Here is a 14,544-nt window from a genome sequence, read left to right as displayed (position 1 = left end):
ATAATGTACATCCAAAAGACCACGAAGACAGAAAACAAACAAAATGTGAGACAAAAAAATTTCCAAAGATACTGTTGAGTTCATTTGTTTTGTGTGGGTCGTCCACTGCGGGGCATGAGGCTTACCCTCAAATGCGGTTACTGTGTCCAGTTAGACTCCATTGGAGAAAAGTAATCTTTTACTTTTGAATTGGCTGACAGTTACAGAGAGCTTCTTGGTTAGAGGTGGAACCCTATGTCCACTTTCTCCTCAGAGGTAGGGCTAGGCTAGGCTAGAGGTAGGCAGGCCATCTAGCTTACACATGGACAAGCCCTGTTCTTGCTGCCACAGCCTCTGGGAGAGATCATATGTGCCTCAGTCCTGATGTGTCTGGAAGACACTCTTTCCTTAGGGTCCTCATCTCCCTCTGGCTCTTACAATCTTCCCACCTCCTTTTCTACACAGATCCCTAAGCCCTAAGGGGAGGAGCTTGATGAAGATGTTCTTGTTAGTCCTGAGTGTTCTAAAATCTCTCGTTCTCAACACATTGTCCGGTTGTGAGTCTCTGTATCAGTTACCACCCACGGAAAGAGGAAGCTTCTGTGATGGCTGAGCAAAGCACTGAGCCGTGGGTATGGCAGTATGTCATTAGGGGCCATTTTATTGCTATGCTACTGCAGAAGAACAATAGTATTTGGTTTTCTCCTAGGCTCGTGGTCTGTCCAGTCACAAGTTCTTGGCCACCTAAAGCAGTAGCCAAGCATGAGTTCTGTCTCATGGAATGAGCTTCAAGTCCAGTGATACAATGGTTGCGTATTTCTGCAATGTTTTTATACCACTACTGTTCCGGCATATCTGTGGGCAGGTCACTGTTGAAGATCCCAGGGTTTGTAGCTAGGTTGATGACTGCCTTTCTCCTCTGGTAGTGTGCAGACTATTTTCCAGTACCATGAACCTAGTCAGTAGGTGTGAAGCCTCTAGTTAGGTTCCAACTTGACTTCCCAGTGTTCAGTGTGATATATAAATGTTCTCATCAGTAATAGGAACTTACAATTGAATCTTAAACTTAGAAGGCTGTACACGTTTAGAATGGGCTTTTTTTCTAAGAGCCATTGTTCATTGCCTGGCTGTTTCACTCATTCTCAAGTGAGCCAGAGCCCTTGGAGGCAGACACCTCCTCACCAGCCTTTGATCTTCAGTACTCACTTTAAAACAGACAGCATGCCACTGTCCGGGACCTGTGAAAAGGATGCGATCAGTTTGAGAGGCTAGCTCTTACTCAAAAATCATGCACATGCACATACTCCAAACTCTAGAGTTTCTGGTCCCAAGTATTTTTGAAGAATGCATACTAGACCTACAGTGCTGAATTGATGTTAACCTCTCTGAGTGAAATGTAGAACTGTAGGAATGGAGAAAATGGAGAACAGCCTACAACAACGTGGGAATCACAATGTATCTGTGAGACTAGTCCTCTGAGCCCACAGCTGTCTGGACAGTGGCGATAAAACATCCTGCGCTCATCATCCTTATCTTGTGGTAGCCTCTCAGTTACCCAGCACTGTGTCTAGCTCTCACAGGTCACATACTCAGAGCCATCATTTCCTCCAGCTTGGCTTTTGCCTGTCCAGAGCTCAGTACAAATGCGGAGAGCACGCCACACCCCTACCTTCTGTAGCATGACATACGTACCATCTTGGGAAACACAAATCTTTCCAATTCCATTCTGCCCATCTTCTGAAGAAGTCTTGGCTGGCCTCCAGGCTTGCGCCAGGTGCTTCTTCTATCCCCCTGCACAATCCTTTCAATGAGAGTTAGCCCAAGGAATACTTAACCATGCTTGGCATTGAAGCCTAAAACCTGTTAGGCCTCTCTGGAGGTAAGTTGAGTATGTGCAGTGGAAAGATTCTCCTCTAAGCCTAACAGAGCTATATAGGGTTGCCCAGTCCCTCCTATGTTCTGTTCATGTGCAGGGTTGATTGTATTGCTAGCTGGAGTGGGTCAGACCCCTGGCCTCTGGCGGACTGTTGCTGCTGCTGCTAAAGGGTCTGGATGCTAGCACTGCCAGCATGGTAAGGGGAGAGGAAGTCATCCACTGTCAGCTAAAGCAGCTCTTCAGACTAAAATGTCAGATTGGCAGTTCACCCTTAAGAGTGTTCAGCAATGTTCTCATTAAAATCCCTTAGATCAATAGCTCCTTTTTGCATAAAGATTTATGTAAAGTTCTTGCAAAATTGTTAGTTCAGGAGAGAAATGTTTTTCACCCAGATTATGTAAAAGTACGATGAAAAAAAGAAACTTAAAACCCAGGATCAAATAAATACACCTTTATCACTTGACTCCCTGAAGTGCCCATGTGGCTAATGTGTGAACTGTACTGAGGGGGGGGCTTCTGGGGTTGGCTTTTTTGCTATTTGGTTTTTGTCTGGTTTGCATTTTTTTTTTTTTTTTTACCATGGCTGCAGTAGACACGAGTGTGTGTCTTACAGATGGAGGCTTTCCTTTGCCTCACAGAAAGGATTTGTAAGAGTTTGGCTTGCCTGCTGGCAGTCCCACAAGCATGCTATGTAAAGTAGTCTTGAGATGAAACTGTAGACAAGGACTCCAGATGTGTTCGTCTTTAATAAAACACATGCAGAGCAGAGTAAAGACTAAGAGGTCTGTAGATCAGCAAGCCCATGCGGGGCCCTTCTGCTGTGGAGAAGTAGGAGTGGATACTCCCTGCCTCACACTTGAGAAGCTACTTCAGTGTCCTATGAAGAGTTCTTTGCCATTCCCCAAAGAAATTCCACAAGAAAGCTTTATGTTTAAAGGGACGTGCAGATAAAATCATCATAGAGCTCGTTCAAGGCAGCCACTCACCCAGCCCAGGCCCAGACTCCTCCATAGCAGTAAGAGGGCTGTCCTGAAGCTGCAGAGTGTCACTTACAGTTGACATGTTCACTGCCAGCTCACTGTTGCAGACTTAGCATCCTCAAAGAATAAGGAACTGTGATAGATTGAAACTAGAACAGTTAGCTTTATAACCGCTTTCAGTTTGTCCTTGTGGCTGCATTCTGTCCCCAGCGTGTTATTAATGCCATCTGCTCCAGAGAAGCACAGTGGCTCTGGCAACCATAGGCAGGCAAGTGTCCCTAGGGTTTTTGAGAGGTAGACAAAGAGATATTTGTAGAAGAACGAGCTAGAGTCCTTGATGCTGGGGCCATCTCAACTTTTTTCTGGTCCCTAAGAAAAACGGAAATAGCAGGTGTCTCAAGTGGGCAAAAGTTCTGTTTGATCTCCAAGAGGCACCACTTGGGGACAGTGCCTCCTCCCCATGACTTCCCATGCCCACTGCTGGTGGCTTCTGTGGTAGGAAGGGAGCGGCCTCCCCACCCACTGTGGTACTTCCGTTTCCTGGATTCCCATCAAAGTTTCTCAGATCTTTTGTAGATTGTCATTAAACCTTTACCTTTCTCTCTCTCTCTCTCTCTCTCTCTCTCTCTCTCTCTCTCTCTCTCTCTCTCTCTCTCTCTGTGTGTGTGTGTGTGTGTGTGTGTGTGTGTGTGTGTGTGTGTGTGTGTTAAAATATCTTTAAAACCAAATTGGCTGTCTCAACAGTTTTTAAGTGTGCATTTCAGTCCGTGGATGCTTTCACATCATTGTGCAGCTGTCAGTCACTCTTCAGAGCTTCCTTACTGTCCCAAACTGAAACTCCATCCTCATCAGATGCTGATCCCCAACTGCCCTTTTCCCTGAGATTCCTTTCCCACTTTTGAGTTTTTATACTTAGGGGCCTCTTATAAGTGGAATTTTGTGGTGATTGTCCCTGATTTTATTTCAGTTATAATGTCCTCAGGGTTCATTTATGTTGTGATATTTTAGAAACTGTCCGTCAATAGTGGGTAATACTCCATTTTCTATAACTATTCATCTGGTGGTAGATTATCAGGGTGTTTCTAGTTTTGTTTTTTAATTATTAATAAGGCTGCTGTGACCGTGGGTATATAAATACTTCTTTAAGCTTCTACTTTGAATTCTCTTAGGTATACCCGTTGGTAGGTTTGCTGAATCAGATGATAAATCAACTTTAATTTTTTGAAGACCTACATATGTTTCCCACAGGGATGTTTCTCAACATTTCCTTGACAAAGCCTGATGGCATGACTGACAGGAGCAGTGGAGTTAGAAGTAGCATTTTTATGCCTTGGAGTCTGCTGCACTCGTTAAATGTAATGTGTGGTAACCATGGTGGAATCCCACATTCACCTTCCTCGCTGCACTGTTTCACTTTTTAAAGTTCTAGTTTTGCGATAAGCATCAGGCATGAAACAGAATCCACTCCAGGAGCTCAGCAGCAGGACTTCTTAGACAAGCAGCATCATTGTCAGCAGCGAACCTGCTAGAAATGCAGAGTACCAGGCCCCTCCTCCAGTGAATCTGATGCTGGGACTTGAGAAGGCCTGCCTAGTGGGATGTATGCTTGTTTGAAGCCCCCTGAACATACTTCATGGTAAAATTATTACCACTATTTAAACTGGGCATAGTAGTTCACAGCTATGGTCCCAGCAGTCAGGAGGCTGAGGTAGGAAGAGTTCAAGACCCTGGTAGGTTCCAGATCAACCTATAGAACTACAAAGAAACAAAACATGTTATTTAATTATATGCAGTAAAACACTGTAGACAGACAAAGGTCAATATTCTTAAAGTCTGTACTTAAAATATTGTACTGGGGAAAGCTATGGAGGTGGGCAGGAAAGGGTAGATATCTGAAGAATTCTGTCTAAAGATCATCTTGAGACCTCTGATAGTTTCTACATTTTAGGCAGGTGGGACTTTGAAGTTATTCTCTAGTTGAGGATTAGTTTTCATTACTAAAATGAGTTTCTTTCTCACTAGTGAAATGCATGTTTGGTGTTCTGTGGGTTCTGTTTAGGCCTGGGGAGTAAAGAAAGAGCAAGTGCCACCAGCGTTGTTGGAAACATTTCAGTCAGCATTGACTTAAAAAGAGGCTGCACTGCACAGCCAGGGAAGGTGGCAAACAAGGTGTTACTCAGTACAGCCCATTTTAGCTCTCATGCATTGGTTCTTCATTTGGGGATCAGTGAACATCTTCAGACAAAGGATGTTTACCCTACTGAAGTAAAAAGGAAAAAAAAATAATTCCCCAAATGAAAAGAAGGGAGGGGATGTAGGGTTTGATAAGAAACCAATAGACTGCCCTCTCTTTGAGATGCAGAAAATATCAACTTAAGTGCAGATCACTCATGCTTGACAGTGAGCAGAGTCTGGCTCAGGTTTATAGGACATTTCTTTTCTTGTCTAAAGTGGATGATAAATTTTAAGGTTAATTAAAAAGCAGGTGTAAGGTTCCCTCTACCCTTATTTCCTTACAGACACCATGCTTAGAAAACAGATCACTTTAATACTTATTAAGCTCTCAGAGATGAAGGAGAGAAAATATTAAAGATTATTCTTGATGTCTGTGGATGGATTACACTCATTGTTAATTCTCTTGGTTTCCACTGGGAGATGAAGAAAACAGACCCATGTCTTACAAAGGAATGGGCAGAGAAAGAGATGGACAGATCAGTCCAGCATTAGGGAATGTGAAGGAGGCCCAGTCATCAGCTCAGAGGAACAGCAACCAGATTCAGTGCTGGGAGAACTTGTGGAGCCCAGGGAGGAGTCTAAATGGGAGAAAAAGAGAGGGCATAGAGGCAGATGTTTCAGATTAGAAAAGGTACAGTCTTAGCGTAGCCAAAGCGTAGTCATAGAAAGGTCTGAGGGCTACATAGAAAGGTTTACAGTATATAGAATGGTAGAAGAAGGTGTCAATCCATTCTTCGTAACCCCAAATGGGCAAAGACAATCTTGAGTTCTCCTTTGGAACTCTCTGTCTGGTTGAGTCAGTTGTTTTACACTCACACAGCCTTGCAGAGGACCTTGGGTAGTTCCAGGGAAATGCTAAATTGTGCCTGATGACTGCAGCCTCCACCAGTGTCTTATGTCTTGTTTTATAGAGCTGGAGATGAAAGGTAGAGGCAGGTAAGACATGCTAGATAAGCATTCTCCCGGGGAGCTACTCTCATACCCTGTTCTCTGTATGTTTGAAAAGCCTGTACACAGGCTCTCGAGAAGACAATCTTTGTTTCCAAGTGTTGGATCATACCACAGTGCCTTACTGGTTTTTGACAGGAGGTATGTGGCATCAGGCTAGTTCATCTATTTTCCCTAAGTATGTACCTAAAAGCAGGCACAAGAGGTTCGGAACAGACCGGGGAGGACAGATGGGTAATCTTTCTAGGTCTCGTTCCACTGCCTGGTGCTGTTCTTTGAGGTAGATTTGTTTGGGGTCCAGAATAGCTCCCAACTCCAGTAGATTCAGGGGTTAGGTCATGTGATAGGAGTAAGTACTAACCCTTTCCCAAATGCCCTAGCTATCCCACAGGGGAAGCTTTCCACCGGGACTGGACAGACAGAACAAGAAAGGCATCTTTGTAGACTACCAGGGCAGTTGGCCATTTGACCTCCATTTCTGCACTGCTTTGCTCATGAATCAGATTCACATCTTTTCTAGTGGCTTGCACATTTATTTATCAGTGATTACAGTACTTTTGGCCCAAGGTCTGTTGAAACCCGGGTGGCTGTAGCCTCCCACACAGGTGACCTGGTCCTGCTATTGGTGAGTTTCTGTTTCTGGAGCAGGCTTAAAAACCTCCCTTCATAAAGTCCCCAGATGACACTGATCTGGGGGTCACTGAGTTCTGTCATCTCCGGACAGCATGTTAACAGGGGACCAGAGGTGCTGAGGAAGGGGTCTCTTATTTATAATCTGACATGGGTGAAAGTAAAACATTATTTTAAAATACTTTAAAAAACTTATACTATCAGGGTTGGGCATTTAGTTCAGTGGGTTTGCTCCTCAGATCTGGCAAAGAAAGGAAGGGAAGAAGGGAGGGAGTTGTTAATCATGCTATATATATATAAGGCTTATCTGAAACTTAAATTAGTATTTCAGACTCCGGTCACATCCCCAAACTATTGTATATGCAAATACTCCAATTTAAAAAAAAAAATCTAAAATCTAAACATTTTGTTGGGAGGTAATAGGGTCCTATAACATGAAGAGGTGTCTACTGGTTTTGATTGTTCATTTTCAGATTGCCTGAGGAAAGTCTTATCAATTTGAATTAAGAATGCAGTAGACTCCCTGGTATTCCGGCTTAGCAAGAGTTGATTGTGTACCCTTGACTTTAGGGTTTCACTCAAAAAGCCCATGAAATTAAAATTCCTTTCCCGGCTGCATCATTTTACTGCTGTACTGAAGTAAGCTCATACAACACATCATGGTATCAAATTAAGAATTTGACTAAAAGCAAATTTCCCCGTTCAGAAAGTCATCCTAGTTAACAAACACAAGGCATATCATATGTCTGCTACAGCCATCCCCAGTTACCACCCCTAAAAACAAAGCTGCTTTGTCTTGGTTTATTAAAGAGTCATCCAAGTAGAACAGTCTGGCAAGCTGACACAGGGAGGGTGCCCCATCTTAGAACATACCTACTTATAGAATATTAATAGCGAGGGGATAAAATATAATCCCCATGGACCCTCTGGAAGAGAATTGATCGGCTCCTAACTTGCATGTTTCATTGTACTCAATTGTCAGTAATTGATGAAGGCCAGTGTGTGCAGTGTGTGCCTTTTAAGTAGCACCTGTTGTTCACTTTCCACGTGGGCCACCCAGAATACTGAGGCTAACTTGTATCCATCTGTAGCTATCTCAGTTATCAGGTCAATGGTTGGACTATCACATGGTTACATTCAAGTTAACCCTATTTAATATTGACATCACAAGGCAGGAACAAGGTGCTGGCAGTTTAAATATTCCAAAAGGAAACAAACTGCACTTTTCAGCATTACTGGGGACCTTGGAACATAACTATCTATTGTAGATGGTGTTGATGGAGCTCGTTGGCATGCTCCTAATTTGTATCCATCTGTAGCTAGGTTATCTGGTCAACCTTTGGGATATCACATGGTTACATTCAAGTAATCTATTTAATACTGACATCACAAGTCAGGAACAATGGTGCTGGCAATTTGAATATTCCAAAAAAAACAAACAACACTTTTCAGCATTACTGGGGACCTTGTAGCATAAAAAGGTCTGTCTGTTGTTATAGATGATGTACTTGGGGCCAGTTGGCATGCACAACTGTGACATCAGAGTTCCATGATTCTTTGAAAAAAGTGTCAGGTTCTGTGTCTTGCCTACCCAGGGGCTCATGCATGACCATAATGCTGAACACATAGACCCCAAGGCCCAACTCTTACTGGGCCTCCTCCAAGCCACCCAGCCCCCCAGAGATAAAAATTCAAACGGCTATCATTATCATTCCTGTCTTCAAGTAGCTGTGGCTGCTAGGTAACCCTGCTGCCTACTAAGTTTGAACTGTTCCAGGCTCCTATCTTGAAGTGACCAAGAGTAAACATGGGCTCTTTGTAGGACTTGCCCACCTTATCAGACAAGCCACTGGGTTTTGTTAGTTTCGCATGGAGGTCCTGCTGGGAGAGAGGGCCAGCTACTGTCTCCCGAGTAGAGCAAGTCTCTAGGGATGGGAACAAGCAGGAGCAGACTTAGGAGGAGATCCTGTCATGGGTGTAGACTTATTGCTTCAAGGTGAGCCCTGAGGGGCATCCTGACCCTGCCTAGGCAACTAGACTTTGGAGAAGAGCCTATAGAGGCTGGCCAATCAGGGGACAGAGCACAGTTCAGAAACAACCGTGAGTGGGAGTCAAAGGGATCCAAGGTCTGAGTCTCTTCCCTTCTTATTGAACCACACTGCCTTTTTAGTCCTGCAGAATAGTAGGTGCTCCTTTCCCCACCATAGGACTCATACACAAGTGCAAGCAAGCCACTGCCGTAGCTCAGCCTCAGCTCCGTTGTCTGTAGAGGCCTTTCCTAACTCCACCACAAGTGCTCAAACATGTACACTCACACACACACAGACGTACATGTACTTCACATTCCTATCGACTTGACTCTTACATGCAGCTTTCACAAATGCACACACTCCCTCATCCACACAAGTACAACGCCTAAATTGTGGCTACTCACACTCACAGAACAACCTCCATACCCACCTTCCTCACTGGCTGGTGGTAAAGGCTGTGCATTGTGTATATGTGCAGGGCATAGGCTGCCTGACACACAATCAGCATTTAGTAAACATTGAATCAATTGATACTTCTATTAAATAGCCTTCCTGTTAGCTTTTAGGAAATGAACTAGGTGACGAACCTTATTTAAAACACTAGCATACCCCAAAATATACTCGATAATTAAGTCTCTGAGCTCATCACTGAATGTAGCCTTTTCTCACTGCTTGAACCACTGTGGAGCCATGTCTGGGACATCACAAACTCTTTAAAATACACCCACGTTGTCCACTGCCTTCACAGTATCTATTGTTAAAGAGCTTAAATTTTAATAGAAATCAGAAGAAACACTGACAGTTTTCTGCCTGCATGAAAATCACTTTGAATAATTCCCAGTTTGTCAGACATAATTTGGGGAAATGGAAATCTCAGGGTTCTTCTGCCTCAAGGTTAACCCAGCTGTCATTCTCTCTGTAATGAGTTCCTACGTGTCAGAGACCCAGAGTGCATTTATCCCTGAATCTGTGTGAAGGAGAATTTCATTAGCGCTTGACTGTGATCCTGAGATCCTTGGGCTGCCATTCAGTCTGAGGACACTGGGTGAATGCAGTGCTTGCTAGGCAGACCCTGGTCTCCGCAGGTGCCTACCCTCCTGGTAACTCCCTTCTGCTTCCTCCTCAGCCCAGTGACTTCTCCGTGTCTCTCAAAGCATCAGGGAGGAACAAGCACTTCAAGGTGCAGCTGGTGGACAGCGTGTACTGCATTGGGCAGCGGCGGTTCCACAGCATGGACGAGCTTGTGGAGCACTACAAGAAGGCCCCCATCTTCACCAGCGAGCACGGAGAGAAGCTCTACCTCGTCCGAGCCCTGCAATGAAAGCAGCCATTGGCCCCCTCATGCCCTGCCCACTGTGGGCCTCGCTGCCACCTCCGCCTCCCAGAGCCCAGCAGTTCTGGCCACTTCCACCCATGTGGCCTGGATCACCTCTGTGGCCCAGTCTGTCCTTCTTTTCAGCCCTGTTGGTCAACCATAGCAACCTAGGCCCTCATAGCCATGCCCATGGCCACCACCTTCTGGGGGTGAGGGTCAAAGGGAGCAAGCTACTCACTTTTCTCCTTTCAGTTGGAAACAGTCTGTTTGAATCCTTACACACACACACACACACACACACACACACACAGAGAGAGAGAGAGAGAGAGAGAGAGAGAGAGAGAGAGAGAGAGAGAGAGAGAGAGAGAGACTGGGGCTTATTCAGAGGATAGTGAGTCTGTATGTAGTGAATATGTGACCTTGGCACACACTCCAAGAGCTGTGTCCACGGGTGTTTGGTGCCTCTCATCAGCTATGCTGGTCCAGGCCAGCAGCCTGTGTCCTGGGCCTGCTTTTTTTGTTTATTTTTTTTGGGGGGGGGGTTGTTTTTGTTTTTGTTTTTTTGTGGCTCCAGGTTCTGCAGGAGTCCAAAAATGTGCGGATAGCAATACTGGAAACCCTGGGGAGACGGTGGTGAGGGAACTGTCCAGTGCCTTTGAGGCTGTGCTTGCAATAAAAGAGGGTTTTGGTGAGAGTTGGTCTGCAAAAGCGGGAGATGGCAACGCAGAAAGGAAGATGCTCTGGTGGTGTACCCCAGGTGTGCCATCCACATAGTGCTTTTGCCCTTTGGCTTGTTTGAATTTCACAATGATGTATTTAATTCTCAAAGTAATATGTATCTGTAGCTGTTTGTTGACACTAATAACAGATGATTAAGGAAAACAGCTGATCTCTTGGGAAGGGGAGCTACCAATACTTTATACATACACTATATATATATATATATAATATGTGTATATTATATATATATTATTTGCTTTACAGGGAAATTTTTCAGGGTTTACAAAAGAATATGTGATTAGTAGTAACAGAATGTTTATGAAGAAATTGCATTTTCATTTTTCTTTACATTTGAACTTCTTTATAGTTTGACTATAGAGTCTTGAGATGGCACATTCCTACAATTGAAGAAGGGGTCTTGGGATCCCCTAAACTTGCATACCCAGTTTTTTGAATATTGTAATAAAAAAAAAGTATTATGACAAGGCTGTGTGTTGTGTTTTGGAAGACCTGACTCTCTCCTGGCGAAGGAGCAGCTATAGGAGTCATAGAAAACAAACCAGAAAAGGAAGATGGTTTGTTGCTGTGGCCAAGCATGAGGACCTGACTTCAGATCCTTGGCACCCACAGAAAATCGAATGTTGGTCACATGTGTCTAATCCTAGCACTAAAGGTAGCCCCAGAGCTTGCTGCTGAGGCATTCTAACCAGTCCATGTGCACCGGGCTCAAAAGAAAGTAGATAGTGGCCTCCGAAGGCACATGAACGTGTACGTGGACTGGTTCACACATCACAAGCACACAAATGAGTGCTCTCAGAGCACTTTAGCACATTGATTACTTGTGTATTTTGCTACACATTTTTGTTCTGTAGTAGTATGTATGTATGTATGTATGTATGTATGTATGTATGTATGTATGAGGCAGGAGCATGTATTGGTTCTCCACTTTTATATGGAATCTGGGGGTCAAACCCTGGTCATCAGGCTTGCAGAGCATGCACCTTTGCTTGCCAAGCCGTCTCAGCAACCCCTGCTGGCCACATTGTGTAAGCTTGATGTTTGCTCTTTGGAAATTAGTGGTTTAAAAGTATATAGTTAAGCCAGAGTTTTCTGGCTGTCTTTAAAAACCTTGTGGCCTCAATCAGTGTTTACTGTTCGGTTATTTACTTTACCAAGTGCAAGAATGTGTCCTATGTGCTGGCTTGGTGTCATGCATTACTCACAACCTTGTGAGGTGACCCCACTGACATGCATGCCCATCTTAAAGGTGAAGACGGGCTAAAATCAGTTCACAAGGTGCATGGCTACTCTGTAGATGAGCAAGAACACTGATACAGGACTGTGCCCTAACAATCCCAGCCTTTTTACTGTGTATTGAAGTCACTTGAGGGTGTGTGGCTGATGACTGAGGTTGGGTCCCCTGATTATAGGGAACAGGCCTTCATTCAGATGAGTGACACAGGTCATAATCGTAGACATCTGTTCTCTTCCTCACCTGCAGAGATGGCAGAAGTCACTGTGAACTGTCATGCCTACCTGCTGAGTGTTACATTTTGGCCTTCTGCCAGAAGGCCTCTAGTGAGTGACTGCACAGCAATTCAGGGAGAAACAAGTCACTAAAGAGCCGAAGATAAACTCTAGAACTTCTGGGCTTTCTTAAGACTGATCACTGTTGACAGTTGCCTTTGGTCTTGCCACACACTGCCTTGTAAGAGTCATCTGGCTGCCTAAGGTAGGTTTAGCTCAAGGGAAGGTGTTTCAGATGCTGTGTCAGTGCTATTGTGTGTCATGGGGTTGGCTCACTGTTTTCCTGACTTGGTGGACCCCTCTCTTTCATTAGTGGACTTTTCTTAGAAGACCCCACTGGAGTTGCTGTAGTGTGTTCTTCGTCTAGATGTCCTAGAACTAGTGTACCCTAGAGCCTTTGACTTCAAGATGAAAGAATTACTCCAGCCAACTTCAAGAGCTCCTCTGTCTTTGAAAGTTCAGGACCATTAAGGCCCCACAGTGCAATAAATGACCACCTCTCCAGAACTTGACGAACTATATCCTGAGAAACTCTCCTTGAAGTATTTCAGCTTTAACATTTTTGTGTGTGTGGCGGGGGTGGGGAGTGGCTGTCTCCACCTGAAGATAAAGCAAAAGTTCAGTATTAGAGCAAATGACTGAAAATACAGAATCCATCTCCAGATTGTGCACCTGTTGTTCTGAGGATCCTGGCATTGCCCTTTTAAGAGCAACTCCTTCAACTATTGGGTTTTTGGTTCACCACCAGGTTTGCTTCACAAGGGTGCCCCAGCCACTCTAATCCCAAGGCAGGAAATGTCTATGGGTTTTAGCTGGGGTTGGTGCTGGAGTTGCACTCAGGGCCTTGAACATGCCAAGCATACAGTGCCTATGAACTCGACCCCCTCCACCACCATTTTGGTTCTGGGGAATCATACCAAGGTCTTTTGTACAATGTGTACTTGACCACAGAGCTTTACCTCATTTCTCTGAAGTTTTTGTTTTTGAGACATGGTCTTGCTACGTGTTCCAAGCTGACCTTGTGCTCCTCCTGCCTTAGCCTCTAAGTCCTGCCCTCACAAGTGTGTAACTCCACACCCAGCTTCTCTGAATTTTTGACAAGGTCCTACCAGATGCCATTGTAAGTCGGCCAGCCCTACATCTGGGTTTTGTTGTAGCCTGCTCAAAGCTTTAGGAAGATCACCTACACACACACACACACACACACACACACACACACACACACACACACATATCTTGAACAGGGCAAACTTTAAACTGTAACACAGCTCCCAGACAGAAGCCTAGCTATACAAATGTCCTAGTTAGTTTTATGTCAACTTGACATAAGCTGTAATCATTTGAGAAGAAGGAACCTCAATTGAGAATATGCCTCCACCAGATTGGCCTGTGAGCCAATCTCTTTACTGATGTGGCTGAGCTCCTAGCAGGGCCATGCTGAGCTGAGGGCTATTTAAAAAAAAAAAAAAAAAAAAAAAAAAAAGGCAGAAAGCAGGATTCCTCCTTAGCCTGTGCTTCAGTTTCTGACCCCAGGTTCCTGCCTTCTGCACCCATCCCAACTTTCCTACATAATAAACTACGACTGTAAAATGAAATAAACCCTTTCCTCTCCATTTGCTTATTGTCATGGTGTTTTAACACAGCAATAAAAATCCCAAGTAAAGCAGTACGTTCTGGAGAAAGCTGCCAGTTGACACTAAATGGCTGATTCCTGAAGAGAGTTGTGCCTAGTGATCTTGACAGCTTTTAGAAACATAGCGTAGGAACTGGAGAGATGGGTCAGTGGTTAAGAGTACTTGTTCTTGTAGAGGACCAGGGTTCAGATCCTGTCACCCACATGGCAGCTCACAGCTGTCAGCAGCTTAAGCTTCAGAGGATTCAAGGACCTCTTTTGATATCTAGGCACACACATGGAGCACATGCCATCATAACACTCAAATTTAAAACGCTCAAATCTGAAAACCTTAAAAAGGTAATAGATGATGGACGGATAGATAGATAGATAGATAGATAGATAGATAGATAGATAGATAGATAGATAGATAGATAGATAAAATGTGTAGATGAGCGGGTGGATGGTAGATTCCCTTTCCCAGAGGCAGGCATTAGATGATCAAAAATTGCACCCCAAGGCGGGAACCAGAGCATCAGATCTTGTCCTCAGACTGCTTGTGGATAAAGATATCACAAGCTTAGTTAATGACCTGAGGAAGGTCCAGGTTCAAGTCTGAAGAGCCAGTGAACTTGTATGAAGCACCTGTCCTCCTCTGGTGCTAAAGGAATTGCTCACTTCAGAATCCACAA

The 14,544-nt window shown here is 44.4% G+C and overlaps 1 protein-coding gene across 1 annotated transcript in view; it reads left to right on the top strand.

The window, feature by feature from the left end:
- Nck2 (NCK adaptor protein 2) overlaps positions 1–11,198 on the top strand; it is a 120,920-nt gene extending 109,722 nt beyond the window's left edge. The window contains exon 5 of the mRNA XM_034521870.3: positions 9,805–11,198. Within this exon, the coding sequence (XP_034377761.1) occupies positions 9,805–9,999 (195 nt within the window). The 3' untranslated portion in view covers positions 10,000–11,198. The remainder of the gene's footprint in view (positions 1–9,804) is intronic.
- The last annotated feature ends 3,346 nt before the right edge of the window (positions 11,199–14,544 follow it).

Source organism: Arvicanthis niloticus, chromosome 17 (assembly GCF_011762505.2).
Source record: "Arvicanthis niloticus isolate mArvNil1 chromosome 17, mArvNil1.pat.X, whole genome shotgun sequence".
NCBI lineage: Eukaryota > Metazoa > Chordata > Mammalia > Rodentia > Muridae > Arvicanthis > Arvicanthis niloticus.
Note: the sequence above shows the minus strand (reverse complement) of the source record. Positions and strands in the feature narration are given on the sequence as shown.